This window comes from Gopherus evgoodei, unplaced genomic scaffold, assembly GCF_007399415.2.
Source record: "Gopherus evgoodei ecotype Sinaloan lineage unplaced genomic scaffold, rGopEvg1_v1.p scaffold_33_arrow_ctg1, whole genome shotgun sequence".
Classification (NCBI taxonomy): Eukaryota; Metazoa; Chordata; order Testudines; family Testudinidae; genus Gopherus; species Gopherus evgoodei.
In genome coordinates this window covers 619,116-642,855 of record NW_022060005.1, presented here as the reverse complement: position 1 = coordinate 642,855, position 23,740 = coordinate 619,116, and the positions used below count along the sequence as shown (strand labels likewise).

At 44.6% G+C, this 23,740-nt stretch overlaps 2 protein-coding genes across 2 annotated transcripts; one reads left to right on the top strand and one right to left on the bottom strand.

The window, feature by feature from the left end:
- Nucleotides 1–1,172: 1,172 nt before the first annotated feature.
- LOC115641073 (olfactory receptor 6B1-like) lies at nucleotides 1,173–2,144 on the top strand. The gene has a single exon (XM_030544184.1). The coding sequence runs from the start codon at nucleotides 1,173–1,175 to the stop codon at nucleotides 2,142–2,144; it is 972 nt and encodes a 323-aa protein (XP_030400044.1).
- A 4,901-nt stretch (nucleotides 2,145–7,045) lies between these two features.
- On the bottom strand, nucleotides 7,046–8,020 carry LOC115641071 (olfactory receptor 10A7-like). The gene has a single exon (XM_030544183.1). It carries the CDS (start codon nucleotides 8,018–8,020, stop codon nucleotides 7,046–7,048), a length of 975 nt encoding a protein of 324 aa, XP_030400043.1.
- Between the last annotated feature and the right edge of the window lie 15,720 nt (nucleotides 8,021–23,740).

Sequence of the window (23,740 nt, the reverse complement as noted above, 5' to 3'; positions counted from 1 at the left end):
TGAACAAGGGAAGCTTTTCAGCTACACAAAGCTCTTCTTCTAATGAATATAAGTAGTTTTATCCTCACCTTCCCACAGCCGTGCCTGTCAGGATTCATAGCACCATTTCACAGAGATGGAGCGTGAGATCCGTGTCTTATTACATGTCCTCAGTTGGGGATCTGCCCTGATGACACAAATGGAGCTACCTGATTTACATCAGCTGAGAATCTGGCTTACAGTGTGCCCCAATGGGGTGGCGAATGCTGATAGAGTCTTACTAGCCCAGATGACACATGCCAGATTGTTGCTAGAGTCTGAATTCAGGGACAAGGTCTTCCCCCCAGTGCCTTTCTTGTTCTTGTGCTATCATCCCACAATCATTATTGTGTGAGGAGGGTCACTGTCCAGTTACAGTTTAACATCAGCCTGGCTTTTGTCCCTTCCTAACATCCACCTTCCAAAGAGCTGTATTTATTTATTGCTACATAGTGAACATTGGGAAACAGAAAAAGCATTGCCAGTCCCTCACCACGTCACCATCACCGCCACAGGGATGAGGGGACAATTTACTCCACTTCATAAATTTATGGCATAAAGTGATCTCTTGTGAGGGGGGGGCGGGAATTATTCCTTCTCTTAAAGGACACTGAAATGCTGAATATACCAGGAAACATTGTTAGATTAATTTCCATTAATTCTAACAGAAGATCGATGCCTAAGGAAAATAGGCTGCACTGGAAATCTCAGTTCAACGTTTCAGTTGATGTATTTATTGATTTTGACTCCTAAGTCATGGCATGATTCTGGCAATTGCCAGAAGTGAAATACTGCATTAAAGCATCATTGTTGCACTTTTGTATGTCACTAGATGGGATACAATAGTAAATAAAGAAAGAGTCTGACCTGTTGTATCAATATTCGGCTACCAGAGAAACGGACTGTTGAGTTAGTCATTGCTCTGATATGGGAGAGGGTGCTCTACATGGATACAAAAGATCTGTTCTCGAACTGAGACTCCTTATACTTTGACTGAAGTCAACATTTAGCCTTAAAATTTCAGCTGGTAGCCAGGAGTGGGTGGAGAGTTTCTGAATATTTGTGGAATTAATTCAAAAGACTTGATTACCTTTCAGCTCTATGTTCTTCTAATTCAATTGTACAGTTTGCTTTCTTCTTCCTAGACTCAACCTATGGCTGACAGAAACCAGAGAAACCAAACAGCTGTCACAGAATTTATCCTCCTGGGATTCGAGAATCTCCCTGACATGCAAATTCCTCTCTTCCTGATGTTCCTAGTGATCTACATGGCAACCGTGGCCGGGAACATGCTCATCACTGCACTAATTATGGCTAATCATCACCTTCACACCCCTATGTACTTCTTCCTGGGGAACTTGTCCTGCTTGGAGACCTGCTACACCTCCACCGTCCTGCCCAGGGTGCTGGTCAGTCTCCTGACTGGGGACAAAACCATCTCATTCAATGGTTGTTTCTCACAACTGTATTTCTTTTCTGCTCTGATATGTACAGAATGCTGTCTCCTAGCAGCAATGTCTTATGATCGGTATTTAGCGATATGTAAACCTCTGCACTATTCAACTCTTATGAATAACAGGTTTTGCCTCCAGTTGGCTGCTGGGTCATGGTTAAGTGCTTGTTTGGCTATTACGATTTTTGTCTTATTCCTATCACAGTTAACATTCTGTGGCCCAAATGAAATTAACCATTTCTATTGTGATCCCATCCCACTGATGGAACTCTCCTGCAGTGACACACACCTGAGCATATTGGTGGATTTCATACTAGCCTGTGTATTCACTTTGCCTCCGTTCCTACTAACCTTGATGTCCTATGTGTTTATCCTTGCCAACATCCTGAGAATCCCATCCATCACCAGGAGACAAAAGGCCTTTTCTACCTGCTCCTCCCACCTCACTGTGGTGACAATTTTCTATGGAACCATGATGATTTTCCACATGCTACCAAAACGTGATACACTCAGAGATCTGAAGAAAGTGCTCTCTCTTTGCTTCACAGTCCTAACTCCCCTGCTAAACCCCCTCATCTACAGCCTGAGAAACAGAGAGGTCAAGGAAGCCTTAAGCAAAGCAGTCAGTAAATGTGGCTTTCACAAAAAACATGCAGAAATTCTGAGACAATAAAAGAGCCTGAGATTTTGAAAGCTGCCTGGGTGATTGAAGCAATGAGCCTGTGATGCACTGTACCTCAAAGTAGCACCCTGTAACTCCCATATTCATCTTTTGTATATAGTTGTGCTATTTCATAAAAAGCATGCCTTGTAAGGTATCATATGTAAAATCATGATCTGCTGAAACTCATTCTTCTGTTAAAATATGTATATCGTCATTGTATACATCATTATCAAATTTTGTTATATGGTTGTTATTGAAATATATTAGGAGCCTGGGTGTCAGAAACTGTTAGTTCTCCACTCACAACATAAGAGGTGACCTGCACCCAGGCGGGTGTTAAACAAATATCACCAACCATTGACCAGCAGGGCAATTGTAAACAAGAAATTCACAAATCTGTAAGAGACAGTTGTGCAGGCACCACACAATGGTAATTGCTGAACTCTATGACTCAACAAGGCCTAGCAGGACATGTCTGGGCCAGTATTTTTCCAGGGACATGAATTGAGAGTATAAAATAAGGGACAGTGGCTTCATGAGACCACCTCTCTCCTCCCTAACCTATCTGGAGGCAATAAGAATGCCGCAAAGACAAAGACTTTGAACTGGGGAGGTTGGTCCCAGGCTGGGAAGGGAATTCAGCCTGTGTATGGAGAACTGTAACCTGGATACAACATCCAAAGGGGTGTGAAAAGCTTTTTGATTCAAATCCTAGTGAATCTGATGAAGTTTAGGATTTACAGTGTGTGTTTACTTTTTATTTCCTAGGCATAAAGTTCAGAGATAGATTTTAAATTATTATAAGTGTTAGGTAACTATTTTTCTGTATTTAATAAACTTAGTTTAATGTTTAATCTTAACCAGTGAGTTGCCTCTAGAGGCGCCCAAGGGGTAATGTGTAATTGTCTCAGGTTACTGGGTTGGGGATCAAGCCAGTTTTGTGTTGTATTATTGGAAAGGAACCCTTAGATATTGAACCCAGCCCCTGTTGCTGCTGACTCCAACTGGAAGAAGGGTAACATAAGGAATCAATACTTCACTTCGGGCAATGTTCCAGACACACCCCTGGATCCCCGACCAGGAGTATTCTATCTGCTACCTAAGATCCATAAACCTTTAAACTGTAGACACCCCATCATCTCAGGCATTGGCACTCTTACAGCAGTATTATCTCACTATTTGGACTCTTTCCTCAGACCCTATGCTACCAGCATTCCTAGCTATCTTCGAGACACCACTGACTTCCTGAGAAAACTACAGTGCATTGGTGATCTTCCTGAAAACACCATCCTGCCCATCATGGATGTAGAAGCTCTTCATTCCAATATTCAATACAAGGATGGACTACAAGCTGTCAAGAACAGTATCCCTGACATGCTCATGGCACACCTGGTGGCTGAGTTTCATAACTTTGTCCTCACCCACAACTATTTCAGATTTGGGCACAACTTATACCTTCAAGTCAGCGGCACTGCTATGGGTAGCTGCATAGCCCCACAGTATGCCAACATTTTTATGGCTGACTTAGAAGAATGCTTCCTCAGCTTTCGTCCCTTAGCACCCCTCCTCCACTTGCACTACATTGATGACATCTTCATCATATGGACCCACAGGAAGAGGCCCTTGAAGAATGCCACCTGGATTTCAACAATTTCCACCCCACCATCAACCTTAGCCTGGACCAGTCCACACAAGAGATCCACTTCCTGGACACTACTGTACAAATAAGTGATAGTCACATAAACCACCCTATACTGGAAACCTGCTTACTGCTATATTTACCTACATGCCTCCAGCTTCCATCCAGGACACATCACATGATCGATTGTCCACAGCCAAGCCCTAAGTTACAACTGAATTTGTGCCAATCCCTCAGACAGAAACAAACACCTACAAGACCTTAAAGCTACAATACCACCTGAGAAAGTGAGGAAACAAACTGCCAGAGTGAGATGAGTACCCAGAAATCACCTACTATAAGACAGGCTCAACAAGGAAAATAAGAGAACACCACTAACCATCACGTACAGCCCCAGCTAAAACCTCTCCAGCACATCATCAACCATCTACAATCTATCCTGGAAACCCGATCCCTCACTCTCACAGACCTTGGGAGACAGGCCAGTCCTCGTTTACAAACAGCCCCCCAACCTGAAGCAAATACTCACTAGCCACTACACACCACACCACAGAAACACCAACCCAGGAAGCAATCCCTGTAGCAAACCTCGTTGCCTACTCTGTCCCCATATCTACTCTAGTGACATCTTCTTAGATTGAACCTAGCATGACAGGACACCAATGGGTCTCCAGGCAGAGCTTCTCATAGGTGTTTAAGGGAGTTAAGCAGCCAAGTTAAGGATTTGGTGCCTAACTCCTTAGGTCCCTTGGAAAATAATTTCTGCAGAGCTGAAGTCCTACCGTTCTCAGTGGTGCCCGTCTCCCCTGCCTCTGGCCAAGCCCTGACATTCTCCCAGTGACTGAGCCAGCACTGCCATTTTGACATCACAGGGGTTCTGCTCATTGGAATGCGGTAGCCGCATCCTCTCGCCATAGGTTGCCTCATGCCCCAAGGAGAGGGCCCTGCACATAGCAGAGCTGTCTAAGGCACCTAGGGCTGATCAGACCCCGTGCCCTGAGAACGACCCCTCTTGGGACGGGCGCTTGTTGCAGTGAGTTTTAGGGACACTCATTGCAACAGTTCCCCTCCCTTTGAACTGCTCTGTAAAGCTAGCAGCAGCAGAGCAGCTTCTGCCCTGCAGGGCCACATGCAGAGTCCTTCACCAGTGATCGTTTGACAGACGCGCTCCCAGGAATGGCCTCAGTTCTACATGTGCCCTGGCAAACCCCCTGCTGGGTTTGGACAGACCCAGAGGACCTGGCTTGTGAGTCTACTTCTTTGTTTGCCCAACTTCCCGCCTCCGAGGGCCTGGTGATCCTGGTGCTGTGGCTTTGCTGGAGCTGGTCACAGCTGGGCTTAGCCCAGGTAAGAGCAATAACGCTGTTCCTGGTGAAGTGTCCATAGGTCACTGCTGGGGCCTGGGTGTTTGCATCCAGCCCGTGTGAGCGCAGTGAAGGTTGTGGATTCAGGGCCATCCAGAGGATTCATGGGGTCCAGGGCATTGGTGGCGGGAGGCCCCTGCTTTGGTGGTAATTTGGTGGCGGGGGATCCTTCTGCCCTGGAGCGGAAGGACCATCGCCACCAAAGACCCAGAGTGAAGAAGAAGCTCTGGGGACCCCTCCCCTGTGAGAGTTTTCCAGAGCACCCGGAGCGAGTGAAGGACCCCCACTGCACGGGCCCCAAAAAGCTCTCGTGGAGGCCACTGCAAGGCCCAGGGCAAATTGCCCCATTTGCCCTTGCTCTGGGTGGCCCTGGGTCGATTTGCAGATGCATATGATGTCAATAAGCACAATATCAGTGGTGGCAGATTTCCTAGGATTACTTCTCTATCTCTTCTGCCCCAAGATTTAGTTTTTTTATTGTCCAAACATTTATTTAGATCAGAAATGGCTTTTTTAATGGAAATTAAAAAGTGGTTAAAATTGTCTCCACTCTGCCTGGTACCCAGTTAGAAAGTCTATGATGGGACCATGGTTATGGCCACCTCCCTCCCTGGTTAAAAGAACACTGACCTGAACTCTGCTTGGCTTCTCCATTCTGTCCTTAGGGGCATAAGAAATTACTTGTAACTACAAGCATGATGAAGTCATCCTGTCACGGATACACATGTCCAGTGCTCTTGAACAGCTCTGGAAGAGTCCCTGGGAGAACCCCTTCAGGTTGTCAGCCCCCTTAGGGTCACACTCTCACTAGGGTAGGCCTCTTGGCTTAACCGCCTCCTGAAACATAATGTAGCAGGCTTCAGCACCCCTGCTCCTCACTGTGAGCTCCCCTCAGCGAGTCCACCTGAATTGGACACGTGGGGAAGACTTGCACACCCAAAGGGGGCAATGAACTCCCAACTTCCTAACTCTGGAGTGACTTTCAGCCAGGCTTGTAAAAGCAGGAGGGTTTATGAGATGTCTGGAACACAGCGTAGAAATTCTTTCATTAACACAGAGAATGGAAAGTTACATTTGGGTCAGTCCCAAAGCCCAGAGCTCTGTGACCCATCTGTAGTCCCAATCCAGAAGCTTCTCTCTGCCTCCAGCAACCCACACTTAAGAATCCCACCTGGTCCCTCCCCAGTCCTTTGTCCACCAGCTTGTCACACCCAGCTGGTTTCCTGCTAAGGGTGGGCCATCCAGGGTCATTTGTTGCTAGGGGGCAAATGTCCAGGCAATTGCAGTGGCAATTGTGTTCTGGAAGTCTCCATGGCCATGGATACCCAGGTCCCAGACAGCTAGGTGTCAGTCATACTTATGTCTCTAAGTCTCTGCAAAGCGTAAACAGTTCTTTCTCCCATCTAATTAAATATGCACACTATAGGGGACACTGAGGCACACATAATATTCATATGAAACATTACGAAAAATTCCCACTTCATCTGAATTTGATTACAAGACTTCATTATCTAACAGAGAAACAATGAACAGGAAATGTACACAAGGATTTATGTTGGAGGTTAGTGAATTTTGTGTCTTACACAATATTTGCTCTGTGCAGTTTTGAACACTGTACACCCTTTTCACATAGGGTGAACTGCCAACACCATGGAGAAAAATATCATAATATAGTGTATATCAGTGCTGAACATCAGAGAGTGACAGAGATGTCCACAATGGCAATTTCCTATAAGTTGTGTTACATGGACACAGCGAGGGACCACAAAAACTGTCTTAGTAACTCTATGCAGATCATCTCCAATTCTTTTTCATATTAGTGCTCAGATTTTTCAATGGGACTTTTCAACTTAATTTTAATGGAGGCTGATTGCTTAAATCACCTAGGCAGCTTTGAAAACCTCAGACTAAGTTATTATCTCGGAGTCTCTGCATGTTTTGTGAAAGCTACACTTACTGACTGCTTTGCACAAGGTTTCCTTGACCTTTCTGTTTCTCAGGCTGTAAATGAGGGGGTTTACCAGGGGAGTTAGGACTGTGTAGCAAAGAGAAAACACTTTTTTCAGGTCTTGAAATTTATCACATTTCGATAGCATGTAGACAATCATTATTGTGCCATAGAAAATTGTCACCACAATGAGGTGAGAGGAGCAGGTAGAAAAGGCTTTCTGCCTCCCAGTGGTGGAAGGGATTTTCAGGATGGTGGCAATGATACACACATAGGACGTCAGGATTAGTAGGAATGGAGGCAGAGTGAATACACAGATTAGTATGAAATCCATCAATATGATCAGATGTGTGTCACTGCAGGAAAGTTTTATCAGTGGGATGGGGTCACAATAGAAGTGGTCAATTTCATTCGGGACACAGAATATTAATGGTGACATGAATAATATAAAGATGGTATTAGCCAAACAACAATTTAACCATGCTCCAGCAGCCAACTGGAGGCAAAACCTGTTATTCATAAGAGTTGAATAATGCAGGGGTTTACATATTGCTATATACCGATCATAAGACATCACTGCTAGGAGATAGCATTCTGTAGCTGTCAGTAAACTAAAAAAATACATTTGTCTGAAACAGCCACTGAATGAGATGGTTCTATCCCCAGTCAGCAGACTGGCCAGTAACCTGAGCAGGAAGGTCGATGTGTAGCAGGTCTCCAAGTAGGACAATTTCCCCAGAAAGAAGTACATGGGGGTGTGAAGGTGCTGATCTGTCACAACAAGCACCACGATGAGAGTGTTCCCAATTGTGGTTGCAATATAGATCACTAGGAACATTAGAAAAAGAAGAATTTGCAGGTCAGGGTGATCCCCGAATCCCAGGAGGATAAATTCTGTGATGGTCGTTTCGTTTCTCCATTCGGTGTCTGTCATGGGTTGAGTCTCGGAACAAAAAAACAAGCTGGGCAATTGAATTGGAAGAACAGAGCATGAAAAATTAATCAACACTTTTGAATTAATACCATCAATAATCAGAATATTCCCTTCCTTTCCCGGTTACAGGTTGAAATTTTAAGGCTAGATGTAGACTTTAGAGCAAAGTGACAGGAGTCTCAGTTGGAGGACAGAAGATTGATATCCATGTAGACCTCCCTCTGCCATATCAGAGCAATGACTCATATAACAGCTCATATCTCTATTAGAGAACTGGTCTGATCTGTCATATCAGTATTGGGTTATCTATTATATCCCACCTCGTGATATACTAGAGCTTAACAACTAAAATCTTCTACTCAGATTTTTCAATGCAATCTAGTGTCAATAGGCACCAGTCTCATTAGAATTAATGGAAATTAATCTATCCATATGTAATGATGAGTCCTCTGGCGGGACACAACTGAGAGTATCAATTCATGACAAATTGCTTAGAGCAGGGCAATTACAGCCCAAAATTGGAATTCCTTTACTAAGGCACAGCAAACCAGCCAAACAGAGAAGACTTTGGTTTTACCCCACTGGCTAACCGTAAATCACACAAGCAATTCCCTTAGACACTCCAGCTTCCCAGTATCAACACGAGCACCAGGATATTGATTCTCATAATGGGGATACCTCATTATGAGAATTAATATCCCGGTAAAAGAAGAATGGTTCTTCCGATCTCAAAGGACCAAGCTCCAGACCCAGGTCAATATACAAATCAGATCTTACCCGCAAATCACATTGTTGCCAATCCTTTAGAATCTAAAATCTAATGGCAAACTTCTTGGTTCAGGCTTTTAGCAGAGATGGAATAAACTGCAGATTCAAATCAAGTCTCTCAGGTACATCCACTGCTTGGATGGGTCATTCAGTCCTTCATTAAGAGCTTCAGTTTGTAGCAAAGTTCCTCCAGAGCAGGGGTCTCAAAGTCTCAGTCCACTGGCTATCTGTGGCTAGAGAACCTCCCCACTTCTGCCCGTAGAGGAGAGACACAGGCAGACACGTTGCCAGGATTCTCACCTACAGGCGCCGCTCCCCCTAGAGCTCCCATTCTCTGGGGGAGAGGGACAGAGAAACCAGGCAGAGTCAGCATAGAAGAGGGGTTTTCAAACTTTTGTACTGGTGACCCTTTTCATACAGCAAGCATCTGAGTATGACCCCCCCCCCATAAATTAAAAAAAGTTTTAATATATTTAACAAGATTATAAATGCTGGAGGAAAAGCGGGGTTTGGGGTGGAGGCTGACAGCTCGCAACCCCTCCCATGTAATAGCCTTGTGACCCCCTGAGGGGTCCTGACCCCCAGTTTGAGAACCCCTGGCACAGAGGCAGCATCCCTTTTTTCCACAATGAATACAAGTAAAAATACTGAACACAACTATCTGATGCACGCCTTGCTGCAATCCTGAAGGTTTCAACTTTGCAGTCACTGAGGCCAAACATTAACAAACTGACAGAACTGAAGCATTGCCAGGTGTCTGGCAAACATTAAAAACTCTCTGGGAGGTGAAGAATTGTATAAAGTTGTATGACAGTTTAAATTAATATAAAATTTTTGTTTTCTGAACACCATCTTCAGTAACATTATTGGTTCTTTGGAAGGATTTGAGGACTGGCACTGGCCCTAAGGTAAATTGAGTTTGAGACCCCTGCTCCAGAGGTTAGAAGCAGGATTGAAAACAAAATATAGATGATGCAGCTGCCTTTTATAGTTCTTTTGCCATGTGGCTGGTGCTTCCTTTGTCTCAAATACAAGCTACCCAGCACATGGCATGGAAAAACCTGAGTTCTGTTCATAGGCATGTCCCTGCATGCCCAGCTGAGTCACAAGGTGTATCTACCCTTTCTCAGAGAGTCAATTGTATAGCTGATGGTCCTCAATGGGCCATCAAGCAGGCTAGGCAGTGCTGATGCCAAATTGTCTGGGGTGTCACCCAGATGCATAGCACAAGTTTGAAATGCAAACAGTATAGAGACAGTACTTGCAACTTTAAATACAAAAAATGATGCATGCATACAGAAAGCATAATCATAACCAGCAAATCATAACCTCCTCAGAGACACCATATTTAATCTCATTTTGACAAGATTTGGTGCCACTACAGGATCTTGGTTTCAATAATGGCCTACAAGGTCACACTTTGTGTCAATAACGTCACATCCCCAATGCAAAATTGATGCAGGAAGGAATGACACAAACATCATTGACTGCATCCCAAGAGCTCCCAATCCTTGGTTCTGTCTTATTATAGCTAGTATTGGATTAGAAGTCATATCAGTGTAAAACAGAAATGGTTTATCAAAATTATGTTGACTAACATGATTGAATCTCTTTACAAACTCAAGGTAAAACTTGGTTAGAACAATAATGGATTGGATCTGCTCTTGTTCCTGTATGTCTCGTGATCTTGCCAAGATCTAAGAACATAGCTACTTTATCCATACAAGCTTCAGCAAATGTTTGGAACCCAATTAACATTAAGTTAATGTAGATATTAATGTTGTTCATAGTATAGGAATCTTGGATTTTAGCTATGAAAACAATGTTAGTGTGCCTCAGTTTCCCTTTTCATTCAGCACATAAGAGCTGGAATGTCTTTTCTCCTGTGAAAAGTTCCAAGACTATACTGTTCAACATCAGCATTACAAGGTCTTTTAACATAAAGTGCATTCTTATGCATAACTCTTAACATATTCAAGAGATTTTCCAAAAGATTAGGCACATTGTATGTTTTTACAATGTTTGGTATTAGCAACACATTAGCTACAAAAATCACCATTAGCAATAACAAGAAATCCATTGCAAGTGTACATATACAAGCATTTTTGTTATGCCATGCTTTTTGTTTAATACCATTAGCATGATAAAGTTTTTTTCTTTTCTTCCTGTTCTGAGGGATCAAACCCTGAGCTTTCTTGCTTAACAGAACTCACTGGCTGTCTGGGTGTAGTCTCTTTGCTAACAGCTATTAGCAAGTCTTTCACCTCCCTGCCAGCCAGGTAATTTGCATTAACAGATACAGGAGCTTGTTCACCAGTTTTCAGATGCTTAACTGCTACCAGTTCCAAGGCTGGACTCTGTCTTTAAGAGATACCACACAAATCCAAAGTGTCTGAACCTGAGAGTTTGCTTGCTCTTCCCTGCATCCTTAAGCATTCAGCCACTAAACGGCTCTCTTCTGATTGATAGGGGTTGAGTCGGGGGGCAGGGATGATGGTTCGGGGACTCGGGGAGGTACTGGTGGAACAACAGGCGGGAGGGAAGATTCCCCCTGAGGAGAGCCCTCTCCCACGCCCGGCAGTACCCCTGCCGCACCCTCTCCAGAGGCTCCGCCAGAGTGCAGGCAGCAGAGGCAGGGCTCTCCCGCTCGTCTGGGGACACTGGAGGAGGTACCCCTGATGCCCAAGAGGGAGCAGTGATGGGCTGGGAAGGAGGAGGGGTAGCTCTGGGCACTGGGCAGCCAGGGGCGCCGGAGATGATGGGGCCGGCACCTTGCCGGAGCTCGGGGGTCCTGGGCACTGCTCCGTGCTGGGCCAAGGGGCAGTCCCTCCGAACGTGCCCTGTCGCCTGGCAGAGGTAACACCTTGCCTTCCCAGTGGAGTAGTGCACCTGGTAATGGGCCCCCTAATAGGGGACCAGGAAAGACCCCTTGAGCGCCTCTCTGCCACGCACCCCCGAAGGCAGTTGCTCTGAAACACCAGTAACCAAATCTGTCCTCAGACCCTGAAGCACAGACTGCTCACTTACAGATTCAGCAGGAAGACATTCCTATTCCAACACCATTGTCTTCCCAACAAGCTGGCCAAACACAGCCACTTGGTCATAGGGCTGTTTAAATTTCCTGACAAATTTTTCATTTCATCTGAGACCTTCTCTAAGCGATCCTCACTGGACCTTTCAAAAGGAAAGTCAGTGGATCCATTCCCAATAGAAAAAATCGGGCTGTTAGAACTGAAACTTTCTTGATTAAATTACTCCTATACCCTTCAGTTGCAGCAAACTGCTTGCAAAGACTATCATGAAAATTTTTCTCTTCAGGAATCTTTCTAAGCAGCAGTTTATCTTTACCTTGCTCCACAGAAGCATTGGTCTGCCAAGCCACTGCCAACTCCTGAGTTTTACTTATATCCAGAATTAGCTTTGGCTCCTCATGTGGATTCCTACCCAGTCCTCTTTCAGGCAAACTGCTAGATTTCATAGCCAAAAGGTTAAAAGCATTGTCCTTTCCTTTGCCACACACAAGTTCAAGAATCTTTTCCTTCTTCCTACAAGTTTTCAAACTGTCAGTGAGTAACACAGTCAAAGCACCATTATGCTCTCCTGGTGCCCCGGCTAGGGTGTCATCCTGGTCAGACAGAGTTGCTACACCGTTTTCCAGCCACACATTACCAACAGGCAAAATACAAGCACCAGCATTGTTTGGTCTCTGAGATTTTACTAGGACACTAACTGGATACAACCTAGTTACAGTGCCATTCGTCCTAGCAGAAACAAATTTAGTACCATTCCCTTCCTGGGCTTTAGTTGAAATCAGGACCAACTCTGAGACAACGGCAGTACGCTCAACCATGACAGGCTGAAAGGCACTTTCTGTCTGCTCCACAGACAAAGAGCTGGAGAAGCGGACTTCCACCTTTTCATGTTCTCTGTCTCTATAAATATATTCTGTGTGTGTTTTCCATTCTATGCATCCAAAGAAGTGAGCTGTAGCCCACGAAAGCTTATACTGAAATAAATTTGTTAGTCTCTAAGGTGCCACAAGTACTCCAGTTCTTTTTGCAGATACAGGCTAACACGGCTGCTACTCTGAAACCCCCAGTTTAACAGACACACAGCTTGGGGTTTAATTTCCCTTGTCCCAGCACAAAGGGCTCTTCACAGACAATTGCTTGGAGACTGAGGTAGTGCCCCCCATAGGCCAAACCAGGCTGATGTGTAACCCTAACTGGGAAGTGACCCTCCACACTCCATAATGAGTGTGTGATGATAATATAGGAACAAGAAAGGCATTGGAGGGGGGCGGGGCAGATGCTGTCCCTGAACTCGGAATCTAGAAACAATCTGGCATGTGTTATCTGGGCTAGTAAGACTCTGTCACCACTTCCCAACACATTGGGGCACATTGTGCCAGATCCTCATCTGGTGTAAATCAAGGTAGCTCCATTTGTGTCAGTGGGGCAGATCTCCCACTGAGGGCCTGTCACAAGATGTGAATCTCACACTCCATCTCTATTATATGGTGCTATGAATGCCGACTGACATTGCTTTGGGAAGAAGAAGCTAAAACAGCAAATATTCACCTGCAGAAAAGTTCTGTGTAGCTCAAAATCTTCTCTCATTCAACAACAGATGTTTATCCAATAGAAACGATTACCTCACCCCTCATATCCCTCTAATATTCACAAAGCACATTCATGCCCCTGTTTGGAAGGTGGTTAGAAATGCAGTCAGGAAGATGTTGCTCACCTGTAACTATAGGACAGCCCAAGCTTGAAGCAATGAGCTCTTATTTATCAGTGCTTGGCCTCCAGGACTCAGGATCCTCAGCTGAGGTTCTCCTCTCTCTTCTTTCTGCAGAACTGGATTTCCTCAGTAGAGAGACCTGCATTTCCTTGAATGGATGAGACGCTGTCAAAATCTGTCTTAGAACATGTTCTTCCCTCTCTATTTACAAAGTGCAGAGGTGTCCTCATACTTGTATCCTTCTCCATGGAAAGCTACGACTCCCTTGATTCATTCTCTGACGGGGCTGAGCCTGGGGAATTAGTGCTTTATTTTACTGTGCAGACAGTACAAACAGCTGTCCTGATGCAACCAACCTCCCCCACCCAGAGGAATTTCCTTTCTGCTGTATGAGATCATAGCTCTGCATGGCTGAAATCTAATGCAGCGCCCATGGAGTGCACAACTGTGCAGAGACTGATTCTACTCGGTTATCTTTTCTCATGTCAGTTGTTCTACTGAAGGCAAATGCAAGAGTAAAAATGTCCAAGATGATCAGGCCTGCCAGATTGGGTTCCAAAGCCACACAGTTTAACACACACACAGGAAACTGAATGTAAAGTAGATTTAATCCATAGTTTGCAAAGTAAAGATTTAGGTGAAAGAATCTCCCCCTGTCCCCCCCTCACCCTCCCATGGAAATATTTCTCCCAAAGATCTTTATAATTGCTAATTAGAAATGTTTATTTAACAATACTCTCACACAAGTAGGACAATTTCCCCAGAAAGAAGTACATGGGGGTGTGAAGGTGCTGATCTGTCACAACAAGCAGAACTTAGCATCTTGCAAATTGGTTTCTATGATACCTCGGGGGAACACCCGGCAACCTCATGTTCATCCTTATAATATGATTGTGTGACATCCAATGCAAAGTTTGTCATGTTGCACTGATCATCATTGTTATAGTAATTTCCTGGCTGTAATTTCATGTATATAGTTATGCGACTAAAATGTGCTTTAAACAAGTCCAGACAAAATGCTCTGGGAGCAGAGGGGCAGTTCACACTCATCAGGTTGTGTATGGGACAAACCCAGCCCAAGCTAAGACTACCTGACTCTGAAGGTGGAGAGGAACCAAGAGGGAGAAAGAACCTTATAAAAGGGAGACATATTTTCCATGCTCTCTCTCTTAGTGATTTGAGCATTGGCTTGTTAAACCCAGGGTTGTGAGGTCAATCCTTGAGGGGGCCACTTACAGATTTGGGGCAAAATCAGCACTTGGTCCTGCTAGTGAAGGCAGGGGGCTGGACTCAATGACCTTTCAGGATCCCTTCCAGTTCTACGAGATAGGTATATCTCTATATATTATTTTTCCACCTCCATCTACACACACCACCATCAAGCAACTAAAGCGCTGATCAAAGCGAGTAGCCTGGTGTTAGGGCAAACAGCCAGCCTGTGGTGAGGAGCATCTAAGTTGTAAGGGTCCTGAGAGTGTTAAGATGAACTTAGAATGCATTTTGCTGTTATTTCTTTTGGTAACTGATCTGAACTTTTTGCCTATCACTTATAATCACATAAAATCTAACTCTTATGTTTATCCTCAGCAGAGAGTTTGTCTGAAGTGTTTGGTAAATCTGCTCAGGTGGCAAAGGCTGTGCATGTCTACTTTCCCTTGAAGTAAGTGGTGAATCAATTAATAAATTGGCATTGTTCTGTCCAAGGTGGTTTATCCCTGAGGTACAAGGCTGGGAGCTGGAGGGATCCGGTGGGATCCGGTTGGTGTCCTTCTCTGTGAGATTCATGAGTGTCTGTGGGAGCATTCATGCAATCGAGCTGGGTGTGGGGCTCCACTTGCTGCTGGACTGAGTGATAACAGCACCTGAAGGGGTTTGCTTCTTGTCAGTAGCAGAGCATTGTGACAGACACCCCAGATTAGTGTGTTCAGGGGGCAGAGCAGGTCACACAGTTCCAGGCTGTACTTGGGAAACCACCTAGATCATCACAGTTTCCCATTGGAGGAGAATCCAGAGATGTGGCCTCTTAATGTAACTCATTTGTTTACACTTTATACACCAATCCTGGAACAGAGGTGGCCACAGACAACAAGCAGGGTCTCCCCTCTTTTAGGGATCTCAGACCATACACCAGGTGGAAGACTAGTGTGCAAGGACCTTTCCCCCATACAATACTTTCAGCCTAGGACACTGAGGGTGAAGACTAGTCATCACCAGTGAGTGAGAGACGGGCAAGGCAGGATACTTGTCTGTATGACCTCTCTGACGAGTGTTGCTGTGCTTCTTTCTAATGCTGTTGCATCATGTGTTTACGTATTTTTGATGAAACAGCCCTCTGGTCTGTATCCTAATAACAATTCCCTATAGACCCATTGTCATTCCTATTATGTGCTGTATGGGTTGCCTGACCATTCTCTGTGTTAGATTCTCATTTCTGAGAGGTTCCTGCCTCTCCCAAAGGAACAATAAATAAATAGTTTGAAATGGGAAAGAAAATGTCCGGCTTTCTCTGTCCTGAAGCTAATGAGATAATGCACGGTGTCCACTTTTTGAGGCAACCCTGTTTTAAAGTAAACTTCTTAGATTTCCTGATCTCTTTCATTTGGCCAATGTTCATCCCAAGTGGCACTGAGGAGTTCTCAAAACTGTACCTGCAACAGTGTCAGAGAGATAGTAGAGATGACAGACTGGAAAGGGTTTTCCATAAATGTGTCCTTTTTTATATTCAGTTATTTTTGAGCCCCTGCCTGGTAACAGAACGGAACCTGGACATTTGTAGGCTGGCTAACTAGTCTCCCCAATCCCTGGTCTTACTGATTCAAGAGAGATGGAGCGGGACAATGTGTTTGAACTCTCATCCTAACTGAAATATCTGAGGTGTGAAAAGCAGCACTAAATACTGAGTCACTGCACAGGGGTTGTTCTAAGGTAACTAACCTGTGGGCATTTCACAGTTATTATTAAACTTCAAAGTATCACCGTTTCAGCCAAAAATTCAAAAGATAATAACAAAATGTTTTTTTAAGTACATCAGAAGCAGGGAGCCTGCTAAACAACCAGTGGAGCCCCTGGACGATTGAGATACAAAAGGAGCACTTAAAGATGATAAAGTCATTGCAAAGAAACTAAATAAATTCTTTGCTTCAGGCTTCACGGCTGAGGATGTTAGGGAGATTCCCAAACCTGAGACGGCTTTTCTAGGTGACAAATTTGAGGAATTGTCACAGACTGAGGCGTCACTAGAGGAGATTTTGGAATTAATTTATAAACTTAACAGTAATTAGTCACCGGGACCAGATGACATTTACCCAAAAGTTCTGAAAGAACTCAAATGAGAAGTTGCAAAACTATTAACTATGGTTTGTAACCTGTCCTTTAAATTGGCTTCTGTACTCAATGACTGGAAGATAGCTAATGTAATGCCAATATATAAAAAGGGCTGTAGAGGTGATCCCGGCAGTTACAGACCAGTAAGTCTAATGTCAATACCGGGCAAATTAGTCGAAACAATAGTAAAGAATAAAATTGTCAGACACAAAGAAGAGCATAAATTGTTGGGCAAAAGTCAACATGATATCTGTAAAGGTAAGTTGCGTTTTACTAATCTATTAGAGTTCTTTGAAGGGGTCAACAAACATGTGGACAAGGAGGATTCAGTGGACATAATGTACTTAGATTTCCAGAAAGCCTTTGACAAGTCCCTCACCAAAGGCTCTTATGTAAATTCCATTGTTATGGATAAAAGGGAAGGTCCTTCCATGGATTGAGAACTGATAAAAAGACAGGAAACAAAGGGTAGGAATAAATGGTAAATTCTCAGAATGGAGAGGAGTAACTAGTGGTGTTCCCCAAGGGTCAGTCCTAGGACCAATCCTATTCAACTTATTTATAAATGATCTAGAGAAAGGGGTAAAAAGTGAGGTGGCAATGTTTGCAGATGATACTAAACTGCACAAGATAGTTAAGACCAAAGCAGATTGTGAAGAACTTCAAAAAGATCTCACAAAACTAAGTGATTGAGCAAGAAAATGGCAAATGAAATTTAGTATGGATAAATGTAAAGTAATGCACATTGGAAAAAAATAACCCCAAATATACATACAACATCATGAGGACTAATTTAGCTACAACTAATCAGGAAAAAGATCTTGGAGTCATTCTGGTTAGTTCTCTGAAGACGTCCATGCAGTGTGCAGCAGCAGTCAAAAAAGCAAACAGGATGTTAGGAATCATTAGAAAGGGGATAGAGAATAAGATGGAGAATATCTTATTGCCCTTACGTAAATCCATGGTATGCTCACATCTTGAATACTGCATACAGAAGTGGTCTCCTCATCTCAAAAAAGATATACTAGCATTAGCAAAGGTTCAGAGAAGGGCAACTAAAATGATTAGGGGTTTGGAATGGGTCCTGTATGAGGAGAGATTAAAGAGGCTAGGACTTTTCAGCTTGGAAAAGAGAAGACTAAGGGGTGTCCCTGCCTGCAGGTATATGGGATCTTGGGGAGCAATTACCACACAGCTGGGGTTCCAATTAATTTCTTTATTAAAGGAAAAAAAAGAAATTGGTGGGAATTTAATAATGAAATACGATGGGATGGGGTGTATAGGGTGTTTACAATAGACAACGATGTGGGGGGTTCTTCTTATTGAACAGTGTAGGGAGTTCTAATAGTGGGCTACAGCAAGTGGGGTTCAGCACAATGGGATACAGTACAGTCAATAAGCAACTCTAGATACAGCGTGGAAATGCAAAGCTTACCCAAAAGAAATGCAAAATAAAATGGTAGCTTCTATATGAGTTAATAGCTAGATACACAATGTAACACAGTGGCATCAATGTAAATACAAAGTATATCAGAAAAGTGGAGGCAACCAATGGGGTGTTATAATTACAAGTAAAATGTGAGTTACAGTACAACAATACAATATCAATATAAAGGCTGGGTCAAGAAACAGGAGGGGGGGGTGAGTGATTAGTGGTATGCAGACGAGCGGCTGGAAGCAGCGAGAGACTCTGAAGCCCTGCAGGGTAAGGACAACGGAGCAGTGTGATGGTGATCTTCGGTAGGGACACCAAAAACAAAGGTAATAAAAAACAGCAAAGGGTTTGGGAAGTTTCACAGGGGGAGAAGCAGCAAGGGGTTTGGGAAGTTCGGAGGGTGATGCAGACGCAGGGGGGGAAGCAGCAAGGAGTTGGGAAGTTCGGAGAGAGTGCAGATGCGGGGGAAAAGCAGCAAAGGGTTATAACAGGGAGACACGGAGGAGCACACAGAGGGGGAGATTGGAGCGGGGTTAAAACAGACACGGGAAAGTTCAGGGAGAGATCGGGACAGTAGGAAGGCGAATTTAAGCAGCAAAATCCTTATCTATCTTAACCAACGACTAGGCAAAACAACAAATATCACAATTCTAAGCAAAGCTATAACAAGCAACTATACAGAGCAACAAAACAGTAAACTATAACAAGGCAGTTGAAACTTACAAGCTCTACAATCTTAGCAAACTATGACTTATTAAACTAAAAAAAACAAGACCTACGGTGCACCTTATGCTATGGCGAGGTTACAGAGGGCAGAGTGGTATGTGTCCAGGACCCAGCTCCCAAGGAAGCCAAGGGATGGTGGCTACAGCGGTGGATACAGCTGAAAGCAGAGAGCTCCAAGGCAAAGCCCACAGGAGCAGAGCTTAGCAGCGGCACAAACTTATTTTTAGCGGCAAAGAGCCCTGGAGTTTAAGAGAGGTTTTAAGACACAGACCAAGGTTCAGCTTGAGTCTGTGTGCTGGGGAAACAGAGCCAGCAGCTAAAATAATAAAATAAAAGTATAGAAAGTTTTACAGAGGGATTCTTACCAGTCCCCAAGGCAGCAGCAAAGGCAGAAGCAGCAGCAACATCAGAAGAGGCAAGGAGGGCTCGGTACAGTCTCAATAATCAGGAGATCTCTCAGGTAGCAATTCGTTCTTCGTGGGGGGGCGTTCAAAAAACGGGGGTACGCTCAAAAATAAAACGAGAGCGGAGAAAGGACCCCCCAGAACCCCTGGCTGATCAGACCAGGCAGCAATGCAGGAACCTTTCTGAGGTGTGTTTCAAAAATGTCTGGTTTTAAAGGCAAACTTGGGCAGTTTCCCGCCAGTAATCCTGATAGGTTCCCTCTGTCACAGGGGAGGGGGCACAGGGAAAAAACTGAAGGTAAGCCCAGAGACATGCCTGGACGTAGTCCAAAAGTTCCGTTAGCATGCCCCTATCTTCACCACACTCCACTCACAGTTATTGTCCTTGGTCAGTAAAGACCCAGAGTTCAGAAGTGCATCTGCGTGAGTTCACCGGTCGGGGAGAAAAAATCACCCTGCTCGCTCCACTGTGTAGCGACATCTGCGGCTCCACCGGTCATTCCCTGTACCCTCTGGAGTGGTTTGAGGGCCCACAACTTAACACAGCTCTCTGTGATATGAGCTGTTAGTGGGCAAGCCCAACTACTAGCGCATGCTGGCCAGTCTCAGGTGTTATATCCTTGGGGGCAACAGCTTTAGGAAGAAATCACTGGAGACACAGAGAGCTGTAAACCTTGGAGCAGCCATTTATTGCTACACACAGAACTAACCAACAGTCTGCCAAACAGGCTGGGCTATCCTCTAATAATCTGACTCAGTTGCCATAGCAACACAAGATTCTATTACCACAACAACCAAATACACAACATATTCCTTCCCCCTTAACAAGAATGTTCCCAAAATAAAACAAACACTAAGTAGATAGAGAAAGAGGGTAGACTGCCTCCATTCCCAGCTAAACAACGGGGATTATTTTGCCCCGTAACTGTGGGTTTGCCCTAACTAAAGATCCAGCCAACAGGGAGGCCTTCTGTCTCTAGGTGGATTACGGCAGACTTCTGGTGTTGTTGCATCCGAAAGTGTCTTGGGCATGGGCCTGACAATGGACTCATGGTTAATAGGGTGAAGGGGTGAGGTTGGTGTATTAGCTCATGCTGGTCAGAGGGGTATCTCTGCCGCTGGCAGTAATGAAGGAGAAAAGTCAGGAACAGGTGACTCTTGATTCAGTGTCTCGCTGGAAGTGGTAAAGTCAGGCAACTCAACTAAAGATGTATCCTGAGGACTGGTATGACCTGGCAGAACTGATCTGCATGTCGCTGCCAGGTGAGATCCTCTGCAGTCCAGACTGTGTAGGAAACAGGTCCCATTTAAGCAATGACAGTGACTGGGACCCATTTAGCTCCGGAAATATAATTCCGATCCAAAATCGGCTGTTCCGGGCTAAAAGTTCGGTCTTGTGCTCTGGGTGCATGCCTGATGACTTGATATTGCTGCTGACATTGCACAATTTGTTGGGGTTCAGAAGGTTTCAGCAGATCAAAGCAAGTGCTCAGCTGTCGTCCCATCATTAGAAAGGCTGGGAATGCCTTGGTCGTAGCATGAGGTATGTTTCTGTAGGATAGTAAGAAGGTGCCCAGACACTTTTGAATGGATAATTGTCCTCTTGCCGATTTCAAAGCTTGTTTCATTGTCTGCCCAAATCTTTCAGCTAACCCATTGGTGGATGGATGATATGGTGCTGAAGCGATGTGCTATATCCCATTTGCCTTCATAAACCTTTGAAACTCCTGAGAGACGAATTGCGGTCTATTCTCACTCACAAGTTGTTCTGGCAGACCAAAACGACTAAAGAGGCCTCTTAGTTTTTGGATCGTACTCTCTGCAGTAGTGGACTGCATTATAAAGATATCTGGCCATTTAGAATGGGCATCTACCACCAACAAGAACATGCTTCCTTCAAGGGGGCCAGCGAAGTCAACGTGAATACGTTGCCATGTTTTTTCAGGCCAGTCCCATGGATGTAGGGGTGCCCACTGGGATGCATTCGTCACATCCTGACATGACATACAAGCTCTTTACTTCTCTTCAATAGCACTGTCCAACCCAGGCCACCAAAAATAGCTTCGTGCAATTTCCTTCATGTGCACTCCTCCACAGTGACCGGAATGGAACTGTTCTAACATCTGTGATCTCAGTGGTGGTGGGATAATGACACGTCTCCCCCACAACAAACAACCAGATTGGATTGATAACACTGTCCTCCTGGACATGTAGGTAACAAAGTTGGGTGAGACCAGAGAGGTTCCTCAAGATATTCCATACATCACCAGGTCCATAACTTGGGACAATATTGGGTCAACTCGAGTTGCCTTCTTTACCCGAATAGCAGTGATAGGTTTATTCTCTACTTGTTCAAAGTAAAAGAATTCCTTCTGGGCAATATCTCGATTGTTGACTGGCAACGGCAGCCTTGAGAGACTATCTACATTGCTGTGCAGAGTGGATTTCCTATATTTAATTTCATACGTGTGCACGGAAAGCAACAATGCCCACCATTGCATACAACTAGCGGCTAATGGAGAAATGCCTGTGTGGGGTCCAAAAATTGAAGTCAGGGGTCGATGGTCAGTGAGAAGAGTAAACTTCCATCCAAACAGGTACTGATGAAACTTCCGAATTCCAAAAATGATTCCCAATGCCTTAAGTTAGATTTGGGCATAGTTAGTTTCCACTTTGCTTAGAGTACGTGAAGCAAAAGCAATAAGTCTCTCTCTTCTCCTGAAGATATAATGTGTGACATGACTGCTCCCACTCCATAAAGGGAAGCATTGCAGGCTAACTGTAGGGGTAAGGATGGATCAAAGTGTGTCAGAACTTCAGAATTTAGCAATGCATCCTTAGCTTTGTTAAATGCAACATCACAGGCTTCAGTCCACTTCCAGGCCTTGTTCTGCCCAAGGAGCGTGTGAAGTGGTTTTGGCAGTGTGGCTAACTGTGAGATAAACTTTCCATAATAGTTCAATAGTCCTAGAAATGAGCGAAGTGGGCTAACATTTCGAGGACGGGGAGCCTCCACAATAACCTTAACTTTGGCAGGGGCCTTACGAAGACCTGTAGCATTAAAGATGTGTCCCAAATATTCAACAGAGGGCTGGAAGAATTCACACTTGTCTTTGCGGACTCGCAGTCCATACTCTTCCAGTCTTTGTAGGGTAGCCTTTAAATTCTCTAGGTGATCCTCTTTATTCCTTCCAGTGACCAGGATGTCATCCAGATAGCACTGGACTTCTGCCAAGCCACACAAGAGCTGGTCCATAGCCCTCTGGAACAGGGCAGCAGCAGATGTCATTCCGAAGGGTAGGTGACAGTATCGATAAAGCCCCTTATGCCTTACAATAGTCAACAGCTCTTGTGACTTTTCATCAACATGCATCTGTAAATGTGCTTGACTCAGATCAATCTTATTGAATTTTTGTCCTCTAGCCAGGCCTGCGAGGAGGTCATCGATGCGGGGAAGCGGGTATTGCTCTGCACCTAACACTGGGTTGACAGTGACTTTAAAATCACTGCAAATCCAGAGACAGCCATCTTTCTTCACTATTGGAACAATAGAAGTTGCCCATGGGCTATGGGTAACTGGTATTAAGACTCCATTTGTGACCAGGCTCTCCAGGTCCGCTTCATCTTTTGGCCTGATGGCATATGGCACAGTTCTGGCTTTCAGATATTTTGGCTGACTGTCAGGTTTAATGTTCAATGTCACAGTGATTCCCTTCATACTTCCCAGATCCTCTCCAAAAACAGCAGCACGTTTCCTTAGTATAGGGGTTAGACTGGTTTCTTCTTTAGTCACTCGGTGCACTTCTGCCCAATTCAGCTGGATCTTCCTAAGCCAAGACCTGTCCATTAAGGCTGGATAATTACCTCTCACCACAAACAGTTGCAATTTAGCAGCCCGTTCACTGAACTCCACCTTAACATCAGTAGTGCCCAACATTGGCACAGCTTCTCTTGTATATGTCTTCAGCACTGTTTTTGTTTCTTTAAGTGGAAGATGCTGTAGCTTTTCTTTATACATAGTCTTTGAGATCAGCGAAACGGCTGCAACGGTGTCCAGTTCCATGCGTATAGGTTTGCCGTCCAACAACGGGGTTACCCAGTATTCATGTGAGCCCACTGCCAAAGACAAAACGTGGAGTGGCACTTCTTCTTGTGATGAAGTCTCTCCTTGGTCATCCTGGGCCTGCTCTAGGGTATGTAGATTTCCCTTTTTGGTCGGCCAGACCACAGGCCTCTTTTTCTTTTGTTTACAGGCACACTCAATGTGTCCCTTTTTGCCACAGAGTTGACACACCAGGTCCTTACACCAGCATTCTGACG